This window comes from Dermatophagoides farinae, chromosome 2 (assembly GCF_024713945.1).
Source record: "Dermatophagoides farinae isolate YC_2012a chromosome 2, ASM2471394v1, whole genome shotgun sequence".
In the NCBI taxonomy this organism is placed as follows: domain Eukaryota; kingdom Metazoa; phylum Arthropoda; class Arachnida; order Sarcoptiformes; family Pyroglyphidae; genus Dermatophagoides; species Dermatophagoides farinae.
Window position 1 is genome coordinate 7,253,486 of NC_134678.1, and position 26,660 is coordinate 7,280,145.

At 28.5% G+C, this 26,660-nt stretch overlaps 2 protein-coding genes and 2 long non-coding RNA genes across 9 annotated transcripts; 3 read left to right on the top strand and 1 right to left on the bottom strand.

Annotated features, from left to right (window-relative positions):
- The first annotated feature begins 83 nt into the window (after window positions 1-83).
- Window positions 84-2,115, top strand: LOC124491259 (uncharacterized). The gene is made up of 3 exons (XM_047053897.2): window positions 84-171; window positions 377-1,401; window positions 1,467-2,115. The coding sequence occupies exons 2-3, from the start codon at window positions 1,180-1,182 to the stop codon at window positions 1,839-1,841; spliced, it is 597 nt and encodes a 198-aa protein (XP_046909853.2). The 5' UTR covers window positions 84-171; window positions 377-1,179; the 3' UTR covers window positions 1,842-2,115.
- Window positions 2,116-2,910: 795 nt separating this feature from the next.
- Window positions 2,911-23,593, bottom strand: LOC124498906 (uncharacterized). 2 transcript variants are annotated; one of them, XM_075728572.1, is made up of 4 exons: window positions 21,898-23,593; window positions 4,134-4,765; window positions 4,027-4,061; window positions 2,911-3,956 (listed from the first exon to the last, which is right to left on the bottom strand). In XM_075728572.1, exons 1-4 carry the CDS (start codon window positions 22,739-22,741, stop codon window positions 3,290-3,292), a joined length of 2,178 nt encoding a protein of 725 aa, XP_075584687.1. In that variant the 5' UTR covers window positions 22,742-23,593; the 3' UTR covers window positions 2,911-3,289. The 2 variants fall into 2 exon arrangements, with proteins under 2 accessions (XP_075584687.1, XP_075584686.1); XM_075728571.1 differs by having other exon boundaries at window positions 3,075-3,956; window positions 4,027-4,765; window positions 21,898-23,587.
- On the top strand, window positions 10,901-13,930 carry LOC142597323 (uncharacterized). The gene is made up of 2 exons (XR_012832072.1): window positions 10,901-11,301; window positions 12,992-13,930. It is a non-coding gene; the product is annotated as an uncharacterized LOC142597323 (long non-coding RNA).
- Window positions 23,594-24,901: 1,308 nt separating the features above from the next.
- Window positions 24,902-26,379, top strand: LOC142597331 (uncharacterized). 5 transcript variants are annotated; one of them, XR_012832081.1, is made up of 6 exons: window positions 24,902-25,143; window positions 25,337-25,485; window positions 25,535-25,594; window positions 25,649-25,873; window positions 25,997-26,035; window positions 26,091-26,379. It is a non-coding gene; the product is annotated as an uncharacterized LOC142597331 (long non-coding RNA). The 5 variants fall into 5 exon arrangements; XR_012832080.1 differs by having other exon boundaries at window positions 25,337-25,594; XR_012832079.1 differs by having other exon boundaries at window positions 25,535-25,873.
- Window positions 26,380-26,660: the final 281 nt, after the last annotated feature.

Sequence of the window (26,660 nt, forward strand, 5' to 3'; positions counted from 1 at the left end):
TTTAATCATGAACAAAATAATAATCATATAGTTATATACTTAATTTCCGGAAACTTTTTCTCCTTCTTTGTTTGAACATTAATCTTTCGTCTCTTTTTTTTGGTGCTCGTTGTTGTTGTTGTTGTCTGAGATTAAATTGTTGAAATGAACCAAAAAAAAATGCACTAAATGGTATGGATAATAATCATTTTCCCATATTGGCACATGAATATATCTGAATTTTTTTTCATCTTATCAGAATTTTATCCGATGTGTGACTCTCATATTTTGTAAATTTTTCGAGTTTTTGTTTGTTTGTTTGTTTATTTGCTAAAATTTATTTTCCATAGATGGCGTTACGAAAACTATTAATTTTTGTTTTTATTTTTTTTTCCAGATTCATTCATCATTAATTAATTATATTATTAATAATTGAAGGTTGATGTCGAATTATGATTGAATTGATTCACCCACCTGTAGAGTGGTCATCAACAGCATACAATAGAACGAAACAACAACAGAAAAAAAAAATAAAAATACCGGAAATGTGATACTTTGTGTAACACAAAAGAAAAACGAATTAATTAATTTCAATCAAAACGAAAACAAAAGACCTTGTTTGTTTCAAGATTGTTTGATTTTTTAACGAATGAAGAGATTAATGATTATCATCATCATCATCATCATCATCATCATAATATTTAGACATATAATTCGGTTATTCAGAACGAAAAAAAACGAAACGAAACGAAAGACGGAAAAAAGCGGACATTAAAATTTACCCGTGAGTGTGCAGAAAAAAAAGAAATGAAATTTCTTCTTACATCATCCATTTACCTGTGTGGGCCACCACCATCACCATCATTCCCGTTTTTCATTCATTCATAAATGAATGTTGCAACACAAAAGAGAAACTAGACATACATAACACTCACCACACACACACAAATTTGCTAAATGTCGGGAAATGGCAGAAAAAAAAATTGATGATTTTGTCCGTTTTGAACATGTTGATTGCAATGAAACAAAAACCATCATCATTTATTTTACAGACCAATCATCCTAGTGTATATTGGCGGGTTTTTGATTCATAATTTGTTTTTTGTTTTTGTATTTGAATCATTATTATTATCATTTAGATTATAAATCAAAAATAATAATAATTTTCATTCTTTTTAAAATCATTCGATAATCGAAAAAATGGCGAATAATCGATTACGATTATCACAAAAACAACAACAACAACAACAACAACAATATCAGCCATTATCAACCTTGGCAATGATCATCATAACCATATTATTTTTAATGAATGAAATTCAACAAAATCAAGCTGGTCCAATGGCACAAATGCGTGCATTTCGTCTTGGTCAAAGTTTAACACGTCCACCAATGACCGTTTGGTTGCGTGTATTTTATCCGGTATGTTAATGTTCATGTGGATTCGATTTTTTTTTATATATAGTTTTTTGTTTTGTTTTGCAAAGTTTCCAATCGATGTTGTTGAAAAGAAATATGTACCAGTGAAAATACCGACACCTGTTTATGTGAATGGAATGCCACCATCATCATCACTAAAATCTACAATACCATCATCAGCATCTAGAAATTATTTACCATTATCATCCATAAATTATCCACAATTATCATCATATCCATCATCGTATGCAAGAAATCCAAATTATTATTATTATTATAAAAATAGTTATTCAGCCAAACAAAACCAACAACAACAACAACAACAACAACAACAATCATATTATTATGGCAATTATCTACATGAATCAACAACAGATTTATCACCAAAATATCAAATACAATCCAAATTAATGGCACCAAAAGAATATTCCAATTATTATTAGAACCAATTACATCGACAATTTGTTTCTATAATCAATCATCATTTAACAATGTTATCAAACAATAAAAAAAACCATTTTTGATCTTAATTTATAAATATATATCACTCACACAGACACACAAATACAAACGCTAATAATGACACATTTGACAATACACTGACTATATTAATAACCATTTTAACCAATTGAGCATCGATCGTAGATAATTCCACAATTCTATTCATGATTTTTTTTTTAAATCCTTATTATTAATAAATTAACTAATTATTCAAATTCAATTTTTACCACGTGTTCCATATGATGTTGTCTTTATTATTATTTTTTTTTTTTTTGAAATTAAAATTTTTTTTTATTGTGAAATTTTTTTTAAGACTTTAATTATTACCACAATTAATCTGTCACGTTTTTTACTTTTTTTTCTCTCTTGTTGTCTTGTTGTCTTGTTTCGTTTCCGCTAAAACGTTTCGCATCAACGAAAAGTTTCATCTTCATGATTATAATGATAATGTTTAGTGACTACGATGCGCAATTTAAAAAGCTGATCATTATCGCTGTTGCGGATATGTGTGTGTGTTTGTGTGTAAGTGGTTGATTAGCATAAATCGATATGTTTCAAATTGGATTTCACGTCCAAGAGCAAAAATGGTCCGTGTGTGAAACAAATCAAAAATTTCTTGAAACTTCCTTGATTATCAATATACAATAATCTATTAATTTAATTTATTAGTGGTTCAACATACAAGAATCAAATTAAATCCACAAAATAAAAAAAAAATTCAAATACTAAATACTAATCTTCAATTGGCCACGTATAATTTAAAAAAAAGATGCACATTGAAAGGTTGGATTTTTTTTTTTTTTTTTTTGCATTTATCCGCTCAACACTCTTATCAAGCATTCAATATCTTCCTTGTTTTTTTTTTTTTTTTTGGTTTATATTTCTTGGAAAAAATTTTGTTATATAACGAGATCTTTACACATTGAAGTTGACAAATTTTTTTTCCGTCGTCTTCGTCGTCGTTGTTGTTGTGTGTAGACGAATTTTTGAATTTTTAAAATTTTATTTCCATTTTTTTTGAAATTTTTTTTAAAGTTAAATTTTTTTTTTTTAAATTACAATAATCAATTTAGACGATGATGATCCAATATGATAATAATAGAGAATAAAGAATAAAGAATATAATAGAGAATATAAATAAATAATAACATATAACAATCGTTTTCGATTGATAATCGATGTTTTTCTTTCGAAAGTTGTCCATCCTTTTCGAATATTCGAATATAGCTCATTCAATTCAATGATTCGCATCAGATAAAGATATTTTTTTTTTGTTGTAATTATGATAATGATGATAATGGTAATGATGATGATGATGATGATGTGTGTGTGTATGGCGACTTATTTGATCACAGATAAATGATGAAGATTTCAATTTTTTTTTTTTCATTTAAACCTGATATTCATTATTATTATTATTCAGATGAACATCTTGATGTTGATGAAAATGATGAAGATTTTTTGGCTCTTTTTTAACAATTGCCATATTATTATTATTATTAACATTATTTATCGTGATTATCGTTTGTTTACTATCATGATCAACAAATGATTCATTTACATCATCATCATCATTGTTATGGAATTTTTCATTGTTGTTGTTGTTTTTATCATGCAAAATACGATCACGTGTTGTTGTTGCTGTGGGTGTTGTCATCATCAAATTGATTACATTACCATTGCTTCGTACATTTTTCTTATTTTTACCATCATCATCATCATCAATGACAACATCATCATCATTCGAATCATCAATATTGACCACCATTGTTGAAATAGAATTATTATTATTATTTATCTGTGTAATTGGTTGCTGTTGTTGTTGTCCATGCTGTAAAATTGATGACTGTTGTCGTCGTTGTTGTGATATCAAATCAATTTGATTGCTGTTGTTTTTATTATTCGCATTCATCATCATATTATTATTATCGTTATTATTAATCGTTAAATTTGAATTTTTAGCCATGAAATGAATATGAGCAAATTCCAATATCGTACGCAATGATTGTAGGGCACCATTACGAAATTTTTCATTCAACCAACAATATATGATTGGACTAATGACGGAAAAATTTTTTAATTATCAATTTTCTTTCCTATTGATAATCAAAAGAAGAAAAAACTTACTTGTAACAAACTGAAGACATTGCAAACCAATGGCACTGTGTGAATATAGAATTCAATGATGATAAATATTCAAAAAAAAAAACAAACAAATCAATCAAATTACTTACCATAATGAATGCAACTTGATTGAATTTCACTGAACGCATATCGACTAATAGAATATAAAGATTAATTGGTGCCCAACATGTTGCAAATGTAGCGACAGCTAATGCCAACATAAATATCCGACGACGTTTTGCTTCCGATTGACGACGTTTACGTTCATCACTTAATTTACAGATCAAAGCACCTTGCCTTGCTATTACAATGCCAATTTTAACATAAACAATCAATGTAATCGATAATGGTAATAGATATTGGGTAATCAATACTTCAACAGTCATCAATAGCGGAAAATTGAATGATACATTTGGATATTGTATACTGCAACGATATAGTAGACGGCCATAATAACGTTTTTCTTTTACACGATTAAATGATGCATGCGGTATTGATAATGTGATTGCAATCAACCATATACCCATTACCATTAATGCTACTTTTTTCCATGAATTTTTTTCCGTATTTGTTGCTGATCTTTGCCTTACCATCCATAACCGATGTAATGCTATCAATGTCATTGTGAATGTTGATACATAAACACATGAATATTGTATCAATGGTGCCAATATACATAATGCTGACCAAAATGGCCAACTAATCGGTAACATTCGTACAACATTGAATGGAATGTTGAACACTGAGTAAAAGAAATGAAAACAAAAGAAAAAAAAAAAATTAGAATTTAAAAAAAAAGATGTCAAAAGAAGAATTTTTTTCAAAAAAAAAAAAAAAAAAAAACGATTCTTCACACCAAATTCACACACACATACTAAAATCAAAAATTTGAAATTGAAATTACAAATGAAAATTATTATTCCCCATCAACCATCAACCATCACCATCACTCAATTGTTATTGGGAATTCTTTTTTTTGTCCTGAAGATGTATGAGATGCGACAAGAAAAAAATTTTGATTCATTTCAATTCTAGTGATAAAAGTGATAATTTATTCTTCATCATCATGACATTCTTAAATTACATATTTTTTGCATATATCAATCGTCGTTCGTTTGTTTAAACATTTCAATTCCATTTTTATTTTTGCTTGGTGCAAATTAAGAAGAGAAAGAGCCAGAAAGAAAAATTCCAAATGTCAATCAAAAGAAGAAATGACGTAAAACTTTGAATAACAATGACAATGATATAATGGTGGGTGGGTTGATGAGTTTTTTTTTCTATTCGATATTTTAAAATGTTCAATATAATAATGATTACGAAATACTTGGTGAACTTTGAAGAAACATAAAAAGAAATTATTGGATTACATTTACTTTCTTTCATGGTTTTCGGTGCAAAACTTTGAAAAAAAAAAAATAAAATTGGTCAAGCTTAGCTAGAAAAAATGGGAAAAAAATTGGATTTTCATTTTCATTTCGTTTTGTTTTGTTTGTTTTGATTTGATGACTGACTGACTGGACTGATTCACTCAAAAAAAAATCTCACTTTTGTTTGCTCGGTCGGAATTCTCGATTCTTAACAATTTTTTTTCTTTTTTTCTTTTTTTTCGTTCCAAGATTGAATTCTGACACTTCATAATGTGCACCCATTGTGTCGCTTAGCTTATAAAATAACTGTAATGGCTGTAAATAAAGGGCTTAGCTTTTATGATTTTTTTTCTCGCTCTCTCTCTCATTTTTGGGAGTGCGAAATTGAATTTTTCGTTTTTCGTTTAGTGCATGTTTTCCTAATCAAATCATAATGAAAAAAAAATAAAATGAACTAAAATAAATCCACTGCAATCACATTCAATGACATGACAATAGAATTCAATTTTTGACACATCATTGGCACCTCTCTTTTTTTTCATTTTAACCCTTCATTTTCTTTTGTTTTTTCCATCACCATCACCACCACCACCACCATCACCATTAAATCCAATCATCCAAGCACAAAAAAAATCACAACGGAAATGGATAGATTGAATAAAAATCCGGAAGTAGATGATCGACCGGAAATTCAATTTACCACCACCATCATCGTTGTTGTTGACGACAAACAAAACAACAACAAAAAAAATTCGAATGTTCAGCTTCAATGATTTTACCAACGAAAGAAAGAAAGAAATTCTTGATTTTTTTCAGAAAAAAAAGTATCACTTGATTCTGTATGAATGAATGAATGAAACAGAATTTCAGATTTTTTTTTTATTTTTTATTTTGCAATTTGAATCCCACAGGGGAATCGTTTTCTCTCTCTCTCTCTCTCTCCTGAGTTTTGTTTGATTCGATTCTTTCTCCAGATTCAATGAATTTAATGTTTTTTCTTTCTTTCTTTCTTTTTTTTTCGTTAGAAAAAAAGCCAATAAATTTTTTTTCCACCATTATTCAATGATCAAATGTTTTCCATCATCATCATCATCATCATCATCATCGATAGATCAATGATTTGTTCAAGGAAAAATTTCGAGGATTTAGAGCAGAACAAAAAAAAACAGAAACCAAAGGGTACCGGACGGTTTTCGGTGAAATCTGCCCCCAAAAATTTTATTTTTTTAAAATGTTAGTCATGTCCATTGATGATTCTCGAGATGGTTTTTAGTTCATTTGGTCCACCCACTTCCGGTAAAATCGCAAAAAACAAAGCGAATTCTCCAGATCTCACTAACTATGAGGTGGTGTAAGTCAATTTTTTCTCACGATAAAACTGATTTAATCAATATTTTATTCTGAAAGTATCAAAAAAAATATTTGGTGGAACATGTTCAAAAATCCGGAAGTTCATTTTTTCACCATGTAAGTCTATGGAGTTCATCATGTAATATCCACAACGTAAGTGTTTATGATGTCGCCACGTAAGTCTATGGTGTTCATTATGTAAGTCTATGATATTGCGCATATTGCAATGGCAATCGATGATAGTCTGAACTAAAAACATCCTGATACATCGTTGAAGGATTTTATTGTTCATGTATTAAAATGTGTATGATAAGAATCAATCGGATAAAATCTCTGAATCCAATATCCAATACGAAAATATCACCAGGTTGCAAAATAGTGGATAAGCCATTAGTTTCTTGGAGAAGAACTTTCAATATTTAGGCATCATTAAGTTTGGCGTTAAGTAGCCCTGGAACGAATGATTCACCTGATCATGTCCATTAGCCACTCGAATGCTGTACTCAATGATGATGATATGTTGGAATATAATGAATGTAATGAATTATGCCAACAATTGATCAGTAGAATTGTAGAAACAATAGTACCACATTGTGTATAAATACGTAATTGTTATAGAACATTATATACTTGAATGACCTTTGCTTTACCCTTTTGTATACGTTATTTTGTTCTTGTGCTTTTCTTATTTTATTTGCATATCATATACACATTTTAATACATGAACAATAAAATCCTTCAACAATGTATCAGGATGTTTTTAGTTCAGACTATCATCGATTGCCATTGCAATATGCGCAATATCATAGACTTACATAATGAACACCATAGACTTACGTGGCGACATCATAAACACTTACGTTGTGGATATTACATGATGAACTCCATAGACTTACATGGTGAAAAAATGAACTTCCGGATTTTTGAACATGTTCCACCAAATATTTTTTTTTGATATTTTCAGAATAAAATGTTGATTAAATCAGTTTTATCGTGAGAAAAAATTGACTTACACCACCTCATAGTTAGTGAGATCTGGAGAATTCGCGTTGTTTTTTGCGATTTTACCGGAAGTGGGTGGACCGAATGAACTAAAAACCATCTCGAGAATCATCAATGGACATAACTAACATTTAAAAAAAATAAAAACTTGGGGGCAGATTTTGACCGAAAACCACCCGGTACCCTTTGATATCAACCACAATAACAAAAACAAAAACAACAAAAACAACGACAACAACAATCTATATACAGTTGAGATCTGTTTTTTTTTCATTTGATTGAAATTCTGATTCTGATTTTTATTTCAACACGAATCTGTGTGTGTGTTTTTTTTTTTTTGCCAAGATTTTCATTTTAGCAAGAAAGCAAGAAAAATTGAGGTGCGTGTGTGTGTGTGTGTGACTGACTGATGAAACGAAACGAAACGGAAAAAAATTTCAATTGATTAATTGACAGTGAAAAAAAAACAAGAAAAAATAAAATAAAATCAAAAAAAAGTTGATGCATTGAAATTATCATTTCAAAAATTTTTTTTTTGTTTGCAAGCTGCTTCTACTATACCAAGCTGGAAGCACTGCTCAAAGGTAAATTCAAATGACATGACATGATTTTTTTTCGTTTGTTTGTCAATCCGATTAAATTATCATCATAGTCATCAAAATCATCATCATCATCATAGTAATTATAATCAATGATGACATGTGATGTGAGTAATTATTATTCAAATTTTTTTCTCTGTGTTTGTGTTTCTCTCTAAATGAATGAATGAACCGATTCTGCCAACCAATCAACCGAAAAAAAATGAATGAGTATAGAATGAATAAATGCTTTCTTTGTGATTATTTATTCCATGAAAAAAACATTCTGGAAAACATTCTGTTTTTTTTTCACAGGATATTGGTTTGATAAAATGGATTGCATTTTTTTTTTTGTTTTGTTTTGTTTGTAATTGTGATTTTCATTGAGTGTGTCTGTGTTTGTTTTATTGTTTGAATTGATCATCATCATCATCATAATCATCATCATCATCATCATAATCATTATTGATCGATATGATTGAAAATTCATGTTTTCACTGCTTTAATCACTTTTATATACACACACAGTTCATTGGAAGGTTGTGTAAACAAATGGCCAACTAGATTACGATGATGATGATGATGATGATATTTAAATTTGAATAATTTTTTTCCCATGTCAAAAATGGACTTTTTGATTTTCAATCGTTTTTTTTTGCTTTGAGTGTGTTTTGTTGTTGTTGTTGTTGTTGTTTTCGTTGCCGGAACTTTGACAAAAAAAAACTCCAAATCAAAGTTCCAAATCAAATATCGAATTTATTTGATTGATTTTATGTATCGAATGTTCGTGTGTGTGTGTGTGTGTATTAGATTCCGGTAATGTATTCTGGTTTTTTTGTTCACCGTTTGATCATGATCCACACACACACACACAGATCAAATCAAACGAAGAAGACGAAGTTTTTCTTTCAATTTCCATGTTTTTTGAAATGCCAAAAAGTTTTTTTTTGGCTTTTGATATTATAATACAAAAAAAGGTACGGCAGGTTATAAAATAAAACCATACAAATGGTTATAATGGAAAAAAAGAATCGATAGTTTTTTTTGGCGATTAATCGATTGTTTGGCTGTAAAACGTTCGAAATATTATATATATACAACTTAATTCTTCAGCCGTTTATCGAATCTGTATTTTTGTTGTTTTTGTTATTTTTTCATTTGATCGAAGAATTCAAATTGTTCAATATTCTGGCATTGATCGATTGGAAACAAAGCCACAACCAATTAAATTTGTCAATACCAGACCGTTGATGAGAAAGAAAAAACACAGGTAAAAGATTCAAGAATCAACTCTATTGTTTGATTGATTGATTGAAAATTCTTTTCCATTATTTCAAACAGAAGAAACCTTGTTCATTTTTTTTCGTGGTTGTTATTATTGCTATACCTTGATTATTGGCGAATGTTTCGTTAACGAAAAATTTCTTTGTCCATATGTTCAGTTTTTTTTATATGCCCATCCGACAATTGCCAAAATTATCGATACGACAATCACTACCATCATCACAGTAGCACAATTCATAATAATCAAAAATTTGTCAGGTTATTGTGTTTGTCTATCGATTTTTTCATTATAATTGTTAAATAATGGCAACATGTACAACAAACGTCTGGAACAAAACAGAAAAATTCTCAATCAACAAAAAAAAAGAAGAAGCTACAATAAAGAATTAAATTAACGGAATCGATGGTTATCGAATGGAAGATCAATTTTCAAAGATTTTTATCAATAAAAAAAAATTCGTTTCAAAATTAAATGAAAAAAAACAACAGTAAACAATGGCTGTCATCATCATCAGTTTTCGTTTTTTTCAATAAATGAAGAATCAGTGTTTCAAAGAAATCGAAATTCGAAAGAATCGCAACTATTAGAACAACATGGTAGTGTGTGATGTGTGACAAGAACCAGATGTGTGCTTGAAGAGAGGACAAAAAAAATTTTTTTCTCGCAATAAATCACAATTTGAAATTATTAGATTTACACATTCAGGTTCAGGTAAGAAAGAAAAAAAAAACAATTCTATTTTTAATAGTGTAACCCTTTTTTCCATATATAGTATTTCAATTTGTCTTCTTTTTTTTGTTCGCTGTTTTTTTTGTTTGTTTGAACAACAACCGACAATTCTTTTCTATCCCCTACTCGGAAACATAGAATGAATGAATTTCACGTGGGAAAAACAAAACAAAACGATCATAATTTTTCATTATTAATTTATAAAGATAGATTTGGAAAATTAAATTACCGAATCGGGAATTAAAAAAAAAAATGCAGACAATCAACCATGAAAACATTCATACACCTGTTCTCTAGTATTGTCGTGAATGGTGGCAACGAACAAACAAACAAACAAACAAATGTTCCGTGGTAAAAACAAGTTCGTTATTGTCCATTGTCTCATGTTGGAATTCTTCATTTTAATTCCAATTGGGAATTTTTTTTTCTTTTCGTCGTTGTTTCGGGTAATTTCTCTTTCTCTTTTTTTTTCTTGTTGTTGTTGAATTAATCAAATATGTGTTCTTGTTTTTTTTCCAGGATAGAATAGTTTTTTTTTGCCCATTGTCTGTCGTCATCATCATTTGTTTACAATTCTCATTTTTTCCATTTTGACTTTTCCATTATTGTATCGTGTTGCTGTTGTTGTCGTTGTTCACTGTCATCAACAGCGACAGCTACAGCAACAACTTGAATAATAATTTTAGCCCGTGTTTTTTTTTATTTAATGAACAAAATGCAAACAACAGCAATTTAAACAGACACCCTTAGTCACTTTTTATCTTATTCGACAATTTTTTTTTTGTTGTTCTTCAACTCACTTAAATTTGTGATGCATGCATGCATGCGTATGTATATGTATTGGTTCATCATCATCATTTTTACATTGGACCATGTTTTTCATTTTCCGGTTCAACCCTTTTTATTGGTTCCAAAAAAATACACCCAACACGAACAAGAAGATTAAAAAAAAGAAGAATAAAAAGTGAGTGAAATTTTTTTTTTATATATCGATAATTCTTCTCCATGTAAGTCTCTTTTATATTTTATCGTCATATCAGCTTGTTGGCTACATGTGTGTGTGTGTGTGTGCATAAGCATTTGTTTGCATGAAAAAAAAATTCAATTTTCTTTCCATCTGATCATCTGATCATCATCATCATTTCATTTGTTGTACATGTTTACCATTCATTCATTCATACATACATGGTGACAAGAATTATTTGGCTTTTTTTCTTTGCTAAGAAAATCATGTTTGAGAATTGTAATTTGCAAATGTTGCAACTACTATGTTGTTTGGCCAAACAACATAGAAAAATCGGCCAGAAAAAAACTTATTATATTCTCGATCACACACACACATGCATGCATGCATTTATTACCGAAATTTTTTTTTTTGCAAATGAGCAAAAAAACAAGTATAAAATATTGAGGTCAAATAGAATTTATTATTATTATCATCTTTTTTTTCAGAAAGAAAAAGTGGAAAATTTTTTCATCTATAGAATAGAAAAATAGAATCCAATTTTCTTGCTGTCGAAAGTAGTGTTTTTTTTCTTACTCAAGTATTTTGAAACATTTTCATATTTATTTCCATTATTTTCTTCGATTAGCATTTGGCGCTTTCCGCATTTTTTAATGAAATTTTTTTTTTTTTTTTTTGCTTTGAAAAAATTCTTTTTTGCCTCTCTCTCTCTAACACTCTATTTTATATTCAATGATGTGTAATAATTGAATATATATGAATTTTTGTCGTATCATTATCTTTGATCATTTTACCATTTAGTGTTTCTCTCTCTTGCTCTTTTTCATTTTTTTTTTCTTAGTGCCAGAACTTTATTCTCACGAATTTTTTTTTTCGTTTTTTTTTTGTTTAATTTCCTATTATTATTCAATTTTTTTTTTGCTGTTCCACATGAACTTTGATTCATAATAATCATTATATTATGATCAGATTTTTATTTTTTGTTTTTGTATTGCATTCACTCATACATGAAATTTGTCAAAAAAAAAATTCTCACTGTTTTCATTTTCCAAAGAATTTTTCATTTATTTTTTCTGTTTGAACGAAATTTTCTGACATTTTTTTTCCGATACTTGTTGTTTGTCATGATCTCTGACACATCAGAACAGATGAAATATCGATTTTTGTTTTTCAATATTTCAAACACATCAAAGTAATAGTCTAACTTTTCTCATATTTTTGTATATATAAGTTTCAATATATATCTGAATGATGATCAGATTTTGCCCTGAAGCTGTATATATAGATAGATTCTTTTTAAATCGGTATTTCCACACACACACACATACGCACTCACACACCATATAAAAAATAGACATTGTGCATCAATGATTAAAATGAGCAAGCAAAATATATATAACAGTGTGTATGTGTGTGTTTGTTTTCATACATGTCGTTTTTTTGTCATTTGTTTTCTATTTTATTCGTATCGAAATTGAACATGGAAATAAAAAAAAAGACGTTTCATTCATTTCAAATTCATTCGATTGCAAAACATTCTGATGAAATTGACAAGTGCCAGTGTGTGACTGTGTGTGTGTAAATATTCTTTGGATTATTTTTTTTTCTGACAAAATTCTTGATATCGAATTTTTTTTTTTTGATATTCATTGATTTCGAATAATGATTTTTTCTCTCTCGTTTTATCTAGAATCATGGCCTGATATCATGAGATCAAATAACCAATTGGTTGGAACTAATCATTTGAATTTGTTTTTTGAACACTTTTTTTTGACGCAAAAGAAAAATTTTGTCAATCGATGTGAATAATTTTTTTTTATTCTTAACATGCCAAATTCACAATGTTTCCAATCATGAAATATTTCCAAATTCAGACTAATCAATCACATTCATATGTTTGTTAGGAAAATGTACATTTTCTGACCACCTGGATTAGTAGTAGTTACATTTTTTTTTCTTATTATTATATTACTTGATAATAATTCTTTCATGTAATCTCATAATGAATTGAAATATCCTTCATCATCATTGAATTATTTCACGATGGAATTATTTTCCTATTCAAAATTCATTATTCTTTATTCTGCCAATGAATAACCATTCATCATCATCATCATCATATGACGTGTGGAAAAAGAATACAAAAGAAAAAATGGGATAATTCTCACTCTCTTTGCTCAGCTCTCTCTCTCTCTCTCTCTGTGTGTGTGTGTGTGTGTACAATTCTTTTTTTATTCATTTTCCAACGAATAAGTAATAATCAACAACAACAACAACAATAACGACAATAACAATTGTAATCAATCAATTCAATCCATTCATTTTGAATTACATTCATATTCATAATACTTTCGTTTTTTTTACACATTTCCAATTCTATTTATAAAACACATTGTCATCATTCATTCATTCATTCATTTAATAATGATAATCATTTGCATTTGTCATTATGATTCACAATACGTACCATCATCATTACATCATCATCAATAACAACAATAATGATGAAAATAAAGCAATAATAATCATAATGAGAATGAATATGAATGAATGAATGAATTTTGTATTTTCATTTGTTTGTTTGTTTTGTTCATGTTTTTGTTGTTTTGTTGTTAATATATCATATCATGTTTATATATGGTTATAAAAATGAAATTTTTGATTAAGCTAAAAATGCCACAGCCAAAAAAAAGGTCACACAATAATTTTTTTTTCACACATGAAGTTTGTGGTGTGGTCGATAATCTTTGATTGATTGATCATCATCATATGATGATGATAATTTCATTTTTGTTGGCTTTTTTTCCATGGTTTGCCCGATAAAATCAGTGTTTTGTTTTCGTTCTGCCCATATAATAATTTTGTTGTTGTTTTTTTTTGTTCATTCTTTTTGGTTGATTGCATTTGATGGTTTTTATCCGCTTTATTTCTCAAGCGTATAAAGAAAAACAGATCAGAATCAAGTGATAAACATATTTATTCATTTTGTTGTTGTTTTTTTGTTGTTGTTGTTGTTGTTATGTGTCTCTCAGTGTGCGAAATCAATTCATTTGCCCATAAGGCGATTTATATACTGTTGATGTCCCATTAACAAAATGCCATATGGTGAAGCCAACATTTTCAACGTTGTCCATTCTAATAATGTTCAATATCGATATCGATTGCTGATGACCTGATGCTTGATCTCTATGTGATTTCATTACAATGAATAAATTTTGCTCATGCGTACATTCAAATTTGAAAAAAACAACTGCTATTTTATCAGCTAACGAAATGATTTAATGATTATTCATATTCATAATTTAAATTAATTAAAATTCTAAATTCATTACAGTGCAAATGAATGACGTTTAATAATAATAATAATAATTCTGATGAAGATGACATCAATTCATTGATTTTCCTTGGAATTTGTGTGTGTGTGTTTGGTTCGTTTTTTTTCTGTTGTTGTTGTTGGCTGAGTTATTCCAACGAATAACCTTTACAAAATTGGCAGCCAAACAAGCAGGACAGAAAAAAACAATCTGCGAACAATTCATTATTTCCGTTTAGGTAGACATGAAAATCTCATTACTCTGTTCGTGTGTGTGTGTGTGTGTGTGTGTGTGTGTGTGTGTGTGTGTGTGTGTGTGTGTGTGTGTGTGTGTTTGCATGTTTATTACACATTCATTCATGTGCATTACTTGTGATTTGAATGGCTTTATTTCCAATATCCAAAACGTTTCATTTCCAATTTCCAATTTTTTCCAGTTTATTGTGTTGTAATATTTCAATGATTTCATTTCGTTTCATTTCATTTTTTCATCATTATTATTATTGAATTGATGATGATGATGATTTGTGTACCAAATTACAAATGACATTTATAGCCATACACATAAATATATCATTTATTCAGATGAAATTTCGTGATGATGTTTTTTTTTGTTCTCATGATGGCCAAAAAAAATTACCACCACAAATGGAATTTGTTGTTGTTGTTGTTGTTTGTTTAACAAATAATATCATCATCATCGTTATGAATATTCATTTTTCTGGTTTATTCCGTTCAATATTCATATGTGATCCAGTATTTTTGTTGTAGCCAGTGCGCCACAAGTTATCCATATTCATATGATCATCATCATTAGTTTTATTTATTCATTTTTGTTTTTTAATTATATAATTAGCTTTAATTATGATTTTCAAAAAGCTGCTACTACTGCTACTGCTGATGGTGATGATAATGATGATGATTGAGCCATAAGTGTCCACTTTCAAGTGAGAAAAAAAAACAAAACATATGATGATGATGATTAAACTTGAATTGTGTCGAAATAATGTTTTCAATAATGATAATGTTTTGAATACTGAAATGTGATCGATACACTTATTTTTTTCTTTTAATTAACAGTGAAAAATCCATTTCGTTTTTGTAAATTAAAATTAAATTTACTCTGAGTTCCGGATTGTTTTTTTTGGAAGAATTTTTTTTTGTTCTTCTCCACCATTATTCTAGTATTATAGCCGATATAGAATAACGGAAATGAACATAAATTGACCAATTCCTGTTTATTGAGAGCCAAAATTCTATACATGGAACCAGGACGATGAAAATCAATAAATATTTTGTGTGTGTGTGTGTGTGTGTGTTTGTAAAAGGGGGTGACCATCATTGATTTGGAACAGAATCATTAGTTTCACACACACACACACACACACACACACAAACAAACGACCATGGTAACAATATAAAATTTGTCCCGAATGAATTTTATTATGAATATAATAATGTAATGCAATCATGATGTTGGTGAACGTGAAAAACACACAGAAAACTGGAAAAAAACTGCATTTTATTACTGTGGTTTTTTGTTTTGTTTTGTTTATTTCGCTTTTGCTATAGGCTAAAATTAATCTTTGTTTGTGTGTTTGTGTGTGTGTGTGTGCGTTTTATGTATTTAGTGTATGGTGGTCTGGTTTATTCTGGATCAATGAATTCTATTTTTTGCTGTTGTTGTTATTTTTTTGCATAAAAATTAATTTCAGTGATGATGGTGGTAAACACATTGATTATTCAATCTCTTTTTCAGATTCTCTCCACTAACTGCGTTGTTTTTGTTCGGTACGGTTGTTATTGATGTATTTTTTTTTTTTTGGTATTTATAACTTTTTCCCTTTATGTTTCAGTTTCTGTTTTTTTTTTGTTCTACGTAACAATCGGAATTGGAAAATTTTGAAATCAGGATAATTTCAACACCACCGCCATTGTCGTAAATCTGGCATTAATTACCATTTGATTAAAATGAGAAAAAATAAGTGTGAAAAGAAAACTAATGTTTGTTCATTTCCAACAAACAGCAGAAACAACAACAACAATAAAATCAGATAAGGTAATGAAGCTTGGTAATTTAAATAAAACGTATCGCTCTATATGCCTGCTAGTTTCATTTTCACTTTTTATTCTATTTTAATTTTAAAGAATAAAATAGAATTCCTGGAAGAATTTTTTTTTTTTGTGGAAGAAAAAATTCCAATGTCAAACATTTCTCCAATGATGCATTTTTCTCTCACTCGGAAACTGTTATGCAACATGTACACACAAAAGAATGAATCTATTGGTGTGTATTTACCCTTAACACACGGATGACATAATCATCATCATATAAAATTCGTGTTTTGAATGTGTGAAAAAAAATTTTTTTGTTTGTTTGTTTTTTTCACTCTCTCTCTCTCTCTCTTTGATTGAATAGATGAGAAAAAAAAATACATTTTTTCGATTGAAATAAAATAATGTCTGTGTGTGTGATGAATGTTGAAATTCAAAGAATACAAGATCATTCAATTCAGTTTGGTTTGTGGGTGTGTGTGTGTGTGTGCGGATGTTTGATTTTGACAATTTCGTCACACACAAACACACACACACACATACATTTTGGATACCAGATGTGAAAATTTCGCACAAAAAAAATAAACATTTTTTCTTTTATTACAAACAATGTAACAATTTTATTTTTTTTTTTCACAACTCTTGTATACAACAACACTTGTAAACAACGACAACAAAAACACAAGTGACATTTTTTTTTTGAATTTTTTGAATTTGTTATCCATGTTTTTTCTGCGTGTTTGTGTGTAGTTGATATTCAAACACTAGTCTTAGATCATCGTTATATACCGTTAATCGAAATATAGATTCAATATTTGAATTGAATTGGAAAAATAGAGTCTCTTTTCTTGTTTTTTTTTCTCTTTTTTTTTAAATATATTCCGGTTGTTGTTGTTGTTGTTGTTTTTCTTTCTTCGTCTTTCATTCATTTTTTTCATGTCAACATCGATCCACACGGCTTGTTGTTGATCGATCGTTCCAAATTCTCTCATTTCCAAATAATCAAGATATACAATTGGCATCTAAATTACAATGTTTTTTACATGATTCTGGTTAATTCCATAAAGTGAAAAATAATGATGAAATTTTTCTCGTTATAATCATCATGTTGTTTTTTTTTGTTTTTGTTTTTGTTTTTTTTTTCATTCAATCTTTTCATTGACAAGATGGGCGTTAAAAATCCAGTAAATAGAACATTTCGTTATTTTTTTGCATTCATTGGTTTTGTTTCCATGATGACCAGTGGCCAATGAATCCTGCAATTATGCTACTATATGAGTTCATTCATTGATTTTATTTTTTTTTCTTCTCTGTGTTATTCTGTTTTTTTTATTGTGGACGTATCGTGAAATTTTGTATTTTATGTTATATAACAAAGAAACAAACAAAAAAAAACAGATGTAAGACCTATGTATATATATGTTGTAATCATCTTCAGAACCATTATTATTTATTATTAACAGATTGAAAATGAGTAGAACAAAAAAAAATACAATCAATCAATTGTATTGAAATGTTTGATTAATGGTTACCATTATTGTTGTTTTGTTGTTGTTGTTGTTGTTGTTCACAATAGCCTCTTATCTTATCTTGTAAGGTATTCTTGAAAAAAAACAGAAAAAAAAACAAAAACAAAAGACAAGTATGCGGATGGCCCATATGATAAGAGAGAGAGAGAGAGATATTTTTCCACAATTTATTGTCAAACACAGAATAACAGACAAACAACGGATTGATCGATGAAGTATATTCGATATTGCCACAAAAAATATTCTGGTATATAGAAATTTAATTTCTTTTTTTGTGTTTTTGTTTTTGAGGGAGAGAGATAAGAAATTGTCTTAATTTATGGACATTTCTAATGGCACAGAAAAAAAACGATGATGATGATAATGATGAATTTTTTTCCCATCAACTTTATATTGAATTGAATAAATTCAAAAAAAATTTTTTTTTTTAATTAACTAATTAATGATCATGATGTTCAAGTTTTATCAGAACTTTTTTTTTGGTGAAAATTTTCATCTGATTTATCTATCTTTATCATCATCATTTGAGTTGGAATTTCGTAAATGTGTGGTATGTGCGAATGAATGGAATAATAAGAAAAAAGAATTTGTGGAATGATGATAAATAACACATGATATATTTAGTAACAAGAAAACGATAAAATTCTGGTATTTTTTTTTGCCTCACTGTATTTGATGTCTATATATATATGATTCTTGATCGAAATTTGATCAGTGAAAATTCTTTCAATCAATAATAATCACACACACACACACATGAAGAAAATATCGATTTTTTTTTGTTTTACATTATTATTTGCATATTGGTTTTGGTTTGTTTTAATCAAGATATAATAAAATGAAAATCTTTTTTTCTGGTTCTATCGATTTTTTTGTTGTTGTTGTTGTTGTTGTTGTTGGTGGTGGTTGTGGTGGTCATTCACTTATTTGATTCAATTAGCTTTGTTTATCGTTAATTCGTTTTTTTTCAAACATCATCATCATCATCATCATCGTCGTCGTCTTTGTCGTTGTCGTTTTGTTCCGTAGAATCACTATTCTACAATTATAATTTTTTCCGCTATACAGAATTCTTTTTTCCATTAATATAATATGAGAGAAAGAATGGCGAAAAAAAATTGTCAGAATTCTTCTTATTTATGATGATGATCATAAATTATTCCTGTTTCTGGTGGTGGATGTGTGTGTGTATGTATGTGTGTTTGCCTGAGGTTTTATCTTTTCGTTTTTTTTTCTATGAAATTTCAAAAATTGCCCAAATCAAATTGAATTGAATTGAATCGATAGTGGAATTGAAAACCACTAAAAACATTTGAAAGTGGTGGTGGTGCTGGTGGTGTTGTGGGGGAATATATGACTTTTTAATCGAAATCGTCATCCCATTTACTGTGTGTGTGTGTGTGTAGGTGGGCAGATGGGTTTTTTTTGTATATATTGACTTTCAATTATAATGTTTGCGTATGCGCTACAAATTTCAAATGCAATCTATTCTTTGTAGAAGAGATTCGAGAAAAAAAAAATAATAATAGATTCAATCATCAATGAATACATATTTTTTCCATCATTGTTATCATCATCATTTTTTTTCCACTGTTTGTTTGTTCAATGTTTGTTATTATGGTTCATCATTATCATTCGATTCATTCAATTCATTTATATATTTATGGTTTAATTCATTCATTTCATTATCGTTTTCTGTTACTGTGTTAGGGACATTCATAAGAAACACACATTGAAAAACGATGCAGAAAAAAAATGATGTTTATTCATTATATAAACATTGTTGTTGCCACATCATCTATCTCAAGATGTTGATGATGATGATGATGATTTGGGGCACCGGATGAGAATCGTGTATCCAATCAAATAAAAATTTTATGATGATGAATCTCAATTGATATCGATATAGAGAATGGAATTCAATTGAATCCAATGGAAAGATTGAGTGTACAGAATATTTTTTTTTCAATTTTCATCAATCGATCAATTGATGATATGATTTTTTTTTTGTTCGTTCTCTTCACTGATTCTGGAAACACATCCCACTTTTTTTCCACTGAAAAAAAACTTTTGATTCGCAAAGTTTTTTTTTCTGGTGAGTCGAGTTTTTTTTCGAAATTTTCTCTTCAATTCAAATATATATATATTAATTTGATTGGTGGTGTGTGAGTAAGTGTATAGATATAGTGTCGAAATAGAGTGTGCGAATTAAAAACATATCATTTTCAGATGATGATGATGATGATGTTTACCAGAAAAAAAAGAAAAATACAAACAACCAGATTATATTCTTGAAGATTTCTTCTTTTGTTTTATTTGATTCCAAGTGTGTATATATGTGATATTCATTGGAAAATCTGTACTTTTCTTTTCTATTTTTTTTTGTTTTGTTTCTTTGGCTCAATTCTGGTACTCAATTCATCGTTTTTTTCGCATTCACCAAATAAGATTGAATAAAGTAAAGTGAAATCATTGGATAAGAATATTACAAGACAAACAAATCATGTGATTCATTTGATTTGGAATTGAACTTTTTTTTATCGTTTGTTTCTTTTGGAGTTTCGAAATTTCCAGTTCTACCAACACATACACACACAGAGAGAGAGAGAGAGAGAGAGAATGGAAATGGTAAAAATCTATATAATGTACCATTATCGAAAAAAAAATTTGAATAAATAAGAATCAACGACCAGAAACAGATTTTTCTTCAGGATTCTTCAACGAATAAATGAATAATGATGATAAAATTCATTGATTCATTCAATCATCGTTATTATTATTTTATATAGGATAATAATAAAGATTCTTTAAGAATTTTTGTTTTTGTAAATTTAAAAATTTGAAAAAAAACCAAAAATTCTTGTATTGTTTGCCTACAGAATATTTTTTTTTGTTACAATTGACAATTTAAAATTGAAAAATGTAAAAGAGCTGTGGCCAGAAGGCTTTTTAATGGTTTGTGTGCGTGTGCATGAAATGTTTCGTTTTTTTGTTGTTGTTGCTTATTCTTGTATATGATAAAAGTTTCATTTTCCAGAATTTTCTTTCATATTCTCGTACATTTTTTTGGTGTTTTTTTTTATTCCATTTGATAGTTAAAAATTTCGATTTTATCCATTATCGTTTTACTGTTTGTTCATTCATTCGTTTAGTTTTTTTTTTGTTACTCTGCAAGCTCATTCAATATTTAAATTATTATTTTTCCATTCATCTCTAAAGTACATTTCACACACACAGCGAAAATAAAAATGAAAACGAAACGAAAATTCACGTTGAATTGTTGTTGTTGTTGTTGTTGTTGCTATTGCTATTTTCTCGAATATAATTTCATTTCATTTCATTTTATTTCCTTTTTTGTTGTTGTTGTTTATATTTCAACAAAATAAAAAAATTGACTTTCGAATCTTTTTTAGAATTCTAATCTTGTTTTTTTTTTCTCTGTCTTGTGCGTGTGTGTATGTTTCAAGCGTTAAGTAAAGAAAAAAAACAGAATTCGTTTTCTGCTTTTTTCCAAATACATTTTCGTTTCATTTTAAAAATAAATAAAACAATAGAAATGAATTTGAAATATTCGGTGATGATGATGATTTTCGTTCCGTGAGTAGTAAAAGTGGGAAAAGTTAACGTTTTTTTTCCCCACACCCACACCCACACCCCCATACACATTCAGAAAAAAACGAAAACAAACATCTAACTTACCGATCATAACGATATCAGAACAGGCAAGTGATGCAATCAATAAATTTGTTGTCGTACGCATTTGTCTTGTACCGAATGCAACACGACAAACAAGTAGATTACCAGTTAGACCGACCAATATGATTAATGAATAGAAAATGATAATGGAAATATATTCAAATGTCCATAATGAAAATACTGATTCATCAACCATTGTTTGTAATTCATCAATTGTACCGGATGTAAATGTTAGATTCATTGATGGTGTCAATGCAATCGATGATGATATTGATTCATCTTGTTGCTGTTGCTGTTGTTGATGATGATGATGATGATGTTGTTGTTGATGTTGATATGATATCGATGATGATAATGGTATGAAAATTCCATTATTATTATCATCTTGAGTTGTGGTCACCATTTTAGCCATTGTTGTATTGATCATCATCGATGGTGATGATAATGATGATGATGATGATGATGATGATATGTTTGTCGTATATGATGTTGGTGTCATAAATGGATACATTATTGTTGATGATAAATTATTCGTAAAGTTTTGCAATGAATCGATTAATGAAATGTTCATCGATTTTGATTGATTCAAATTGATTGTACTAGTATCGATACTATTACTAGTACTGCTAGTGCTACTACTACCACCACCAATACCAATATTGGATCGATAACGATAATAATTATATAATGATGATGATGATGATGGTGGTAATGTATTTAGATCCGTTATTGATTTTATATTGATATCATCTATATCCACATCTAAATCTTCACCAAAACCGATCATCATATTAATAATGTTTTTATTTTCATTAATATCATTAGATAAAATTGACATCATTATCATTGATTTTTGTTGCTGTTGCTATTGTGGTTGAATAAATCATCAATAATTTCTAAACATAACAGAAAATCAAACCACCACCACCACCACCACCATTATCATCAATGAAGTCCAAGATCAGTCTAGCATAAAGCCGGAATAGCCAAATAAAATTTCATTTCTCCTATATAATAGAAATCAACGTATTTATTCGACAACGATGGCAGAAAAAAAACAACAACAACATTAACAAATTTGCAATTCATCAGTATGACCAAATATGCACAAAAAAACAACGACGACGACGACACAAACACCGAATGAGAGAGCGAGAGCGACATTAAAACGTTCCGGAAAAAAAAATTAATAATAACAATAAAGTACAAACAAAATTGATGATTATGGTGATGATGATAATATTAATAATAATGGCAACAAAAAATGTGTATCGTCGATCGAGTAATAATAATAATAATCGGCTTTTAATATTACGGAAAAGGAAAAACATTAGCCTGTCATATTGTTAATGTTGTTGATGATGATGATGATGATGATGGATATGACACAATATAAACATTTAACATGTGAAGAATAATAATAAATGAATGAATGAATAATGAAGAAAATAAAAACCGGAATATTCTGTTTTAGTTTATGTTCAACAAATTGATCATCATCATTATTATTAATGTTGACTTTTTTGTTGAATTTTTCACATATATAACATATATATTCATATTTATTATTTTTTATGGAACTTGCGAAAAAAAATTGTTCATAATAAGCTCGACTCGATGATCAAATTTTCAATTTAAATCCAAATGAAAAAAAAACCTGCACACACACAGACACACAGACAGACACCAGTGACCAAATGAAATCATTTTGTTTCTGACTTTTATGGTTTTGATGATGATGATGATCTTGTTGTTCTATGTTCAGGATAACCAATACTACTACCGCTACTATTACTACTACTGCTGCTACGGCGGAAACTACTACTACTACTACTACTATCTGGAATCTTTGGCCATGCGTTTTCCAGAATTTAGAAAAGAAAAAAAAGAAAACAAATTACTGGATCATCATCATCATCATACAAGTGTGCGTGTGGGTGTGTGTGTGTGTTTTTTTTTTGAATTTTAAACAACCATGACTTCAATTGTATTTTAAAATTTTTAAAAAAAAGAATTGAAAAAAATGAAATTCTTTATTGAATATGGTCATCGTTTTAGAAATTAAAAAAAAAATCAGAAAATCTATGATGAGGTGATTGACCAGTTGAATTGAATTTCTGATTAGTTGAATTGAATTTTGATCATCATTGAGCTTATTAGATTCGGATTTTCATTTTTTTTTTTTTTTTGGTTAATGATGAGTTTGACCATCATAAAAATCCACATCATACACAAAAAAGTTTTCACTTCTCTCAGTTGAATCTAATTTTTTTTTTCATTTCACTCACTTTTATTCTATGATTGGCGGCCATTTTCATTTTCAATTATGTATTTGAAATGAACAAACCAACGAACGAATGAATGAATCACATAATAAAAATTCATTGATTTATTATTTATAATGACACTTTTTTTTATATATCTCTGAAAGTTTTTTTTTTATTATTTCTCAAATGAATGTGTGTGTGTGTGTGTTTGATGGACAACAGTAAAAATTTTTTTTTTCAAAGTTTTCACTTTAATCTACTTTACCACAGAATGAAAATGCAGTGTAGGCATTTCTTGGATATTCGGTTGGTTGTTTTTTTTTTCATTTCATTTCATTCACCAACAACAACAACAACACCATACTATTTGTTGACACGCATACACACACACACACACACACACACACACAGAGAGAAAAAAGCATGTAGTGTACTATTCGATTTGGTAGTGTACAAATGGTAGTGCACACTACCAAATGTATAAGTACTTAACAATTAGGTAGTGTACATTACTAGTTGGTAGTGTACAAATGGTAGTGCACACTACCAAATGTATAAGTACTTAACAATTAGGTAGTGTACATTACTAGTTGGTAGTGTGCAATTGGTAGTGCACACTACCAAATGAATAAGTACTTAACAACTAGGTAGTGTGCAAATGGTAGTGCACACTACCAAATGAATAAGTACTTAACAACTAGGCAGTGTACACGACCTCAGCTAGGTAGTGTACACGACCTCAACTAGGTAGTGTACACTATCATTTTTGAAAGTAGTTTACAACAATTTAAAAAATTACAACATTATAACATTGTCTATGAACGGCATTAAATATATTTCATACATGTATTGACTTATAATTGCAACAACTATAAAAATGCCCAATCATCATACTCTGTTTCAAAAAATTTCAACATTGAATTTTTTCATGTTCGAAATGTTTAACTTTGATATTTTTTCTATTTTTTTGCCATGGTAAATAGTAAGTAGCTGATTGATTTTTGGAGCAAATATGTAACAATGTTTTGTTGTTATTAAACATATTGTAAAATATTGGGGCATTTATTCATTTATTTATTAAAATAATAAGATGCGAAGTGTCATGCACTATTGCATCATTTTTTTATAAAAAATCAATTAATTAATATTTTTACAAATATCTCTAATATACGTAGATTAATATTGTTTTTTGGAAAAAGATAAAATATTTGAACAAGTTCTGGTTTCCTAAAAACGAAATGAATATTTTATCGTTTTTGATTTCATATATGTTGAAATTAAAGACGTGACTTTTTTCCCATTAAATCCAAGAGTATGAATAATGGTATGTATCTGAATTGATTAATGATAACGACAAATGTCTTTTCGTTTAGTATTTGAGTCTTAGATCGAATTCAATATCGGCTAGATTTCAATCAAAGAGAACCAGATAAGTTATGTTTTTAAATCATGCTAACAACTGATTTTTTCTTTACTATGTGTTGTAGATTGATTGTTCAATAATTATTTGAACTGTTTGTTTTGTGTATTTCAATACGAACGTGTTAAGTATAATATAACTATTTTTATTTTACTATTAAAAATTCTTCCTATTTTCAAGTCATAATCAGATTCAGATTTCCGTCGATGTTGATGCATTGAATCTCAACCAATTTCAATTTATCAATGACCACGGAAATCAAATCACGTTTGAATCATCGATACAAACACAGGTATTTTTATTTATATTTTTTTCTAATATTTTTAACTTATTGTAATTGTTGTTGTTTATTTTTTTTCTTTTTCTTTCTCTTTTTTTGTAATATTTACATGTTTTTTCCCCTTTTTTTGTTAAGATATAGGGGTAAATAAAGTTTATTTAAAAAAACAAACAGGTATGTAATTGAATTGAAAATCCACGGTTACAACTAATCCTTTTCAATTATTTAGTATAATGCCATGTAGTCAAATCTCTCAATGCCGCTGATATGATTCGAATTGCAATATTAACATATTTTTGGGATTTGTAAACTCGGACATTGTGTTGAAAACATTTAGAACTTGGAGAACGGAACAATATATCTTTTCTATTGGACAACAAAAATTCATACCATAAAATGTTGGATTTTGGATCAGCATAATACAATTTGTGCATTATCATGATATTTTGTTTTTAAAAATAATTTATAATTTATTTATATTCATTTAATTTTACAATAAAATTTAAATTCAATACAAATAATGAAAAGGAGGTCGAAAGGGTTAAAAAGGGGGAGAGGTCAAAAATCAAAGTAGTGTACTATTCGATTTGGTAGTGTGCACTATTTTGGTAGTGTACTATTCGATTTGGTAGTGTGCACTATTTTGGTAGTGTACTATCGATTTTGGTAGTGTACTATCGATTTTGGTAGTGTACTAGCTGATTTGGTAGTGTACTATCGATTTTGGTAGTGTACTAGCTGATTTGGTAGTTTCGCCACTCCACTACGATTTAGTAGTGTACACACAAGGCTATTTTTT

Bases quoted from the DNA above. Each gene is read 5' to 3' on its own strand.
- LOC124498906 (XM_075728571.1), bottom strand. From the start codon at position 22,741: ATGATAATGATGTCAATTTTATCTAATGATATTAATGAAAATAAAAAC. The intron at 4,766-21,897 runs GTAAGTTAGATG...TCTTTTACTCAG, and splicing joins TTCTGATATCGTTATGATCG to TGTTCAACATTCCATTCAAT. The intron at 3,957-4,026 runs GTAAGTTTTTTC...TTCCGTCATTAG, and splicing joins ATGTCTTCAGTTTGTTACAA to TCCAATCATATATTGTTGGT.
- LOC124491259 (XM_047053897.2), top strand. From the start codon at position 1,180: ATGGCGAATAATCGATTACGATTATCACAAAAACAACAACAACAACAA. The intron at 1,402-1,466 runs GTATGTTAATGT...TGTTTTGCAAAG, and splicing joins GGTTGCGTGTATTTTATCCG to TTTCCAATCGATGTTGTTGA.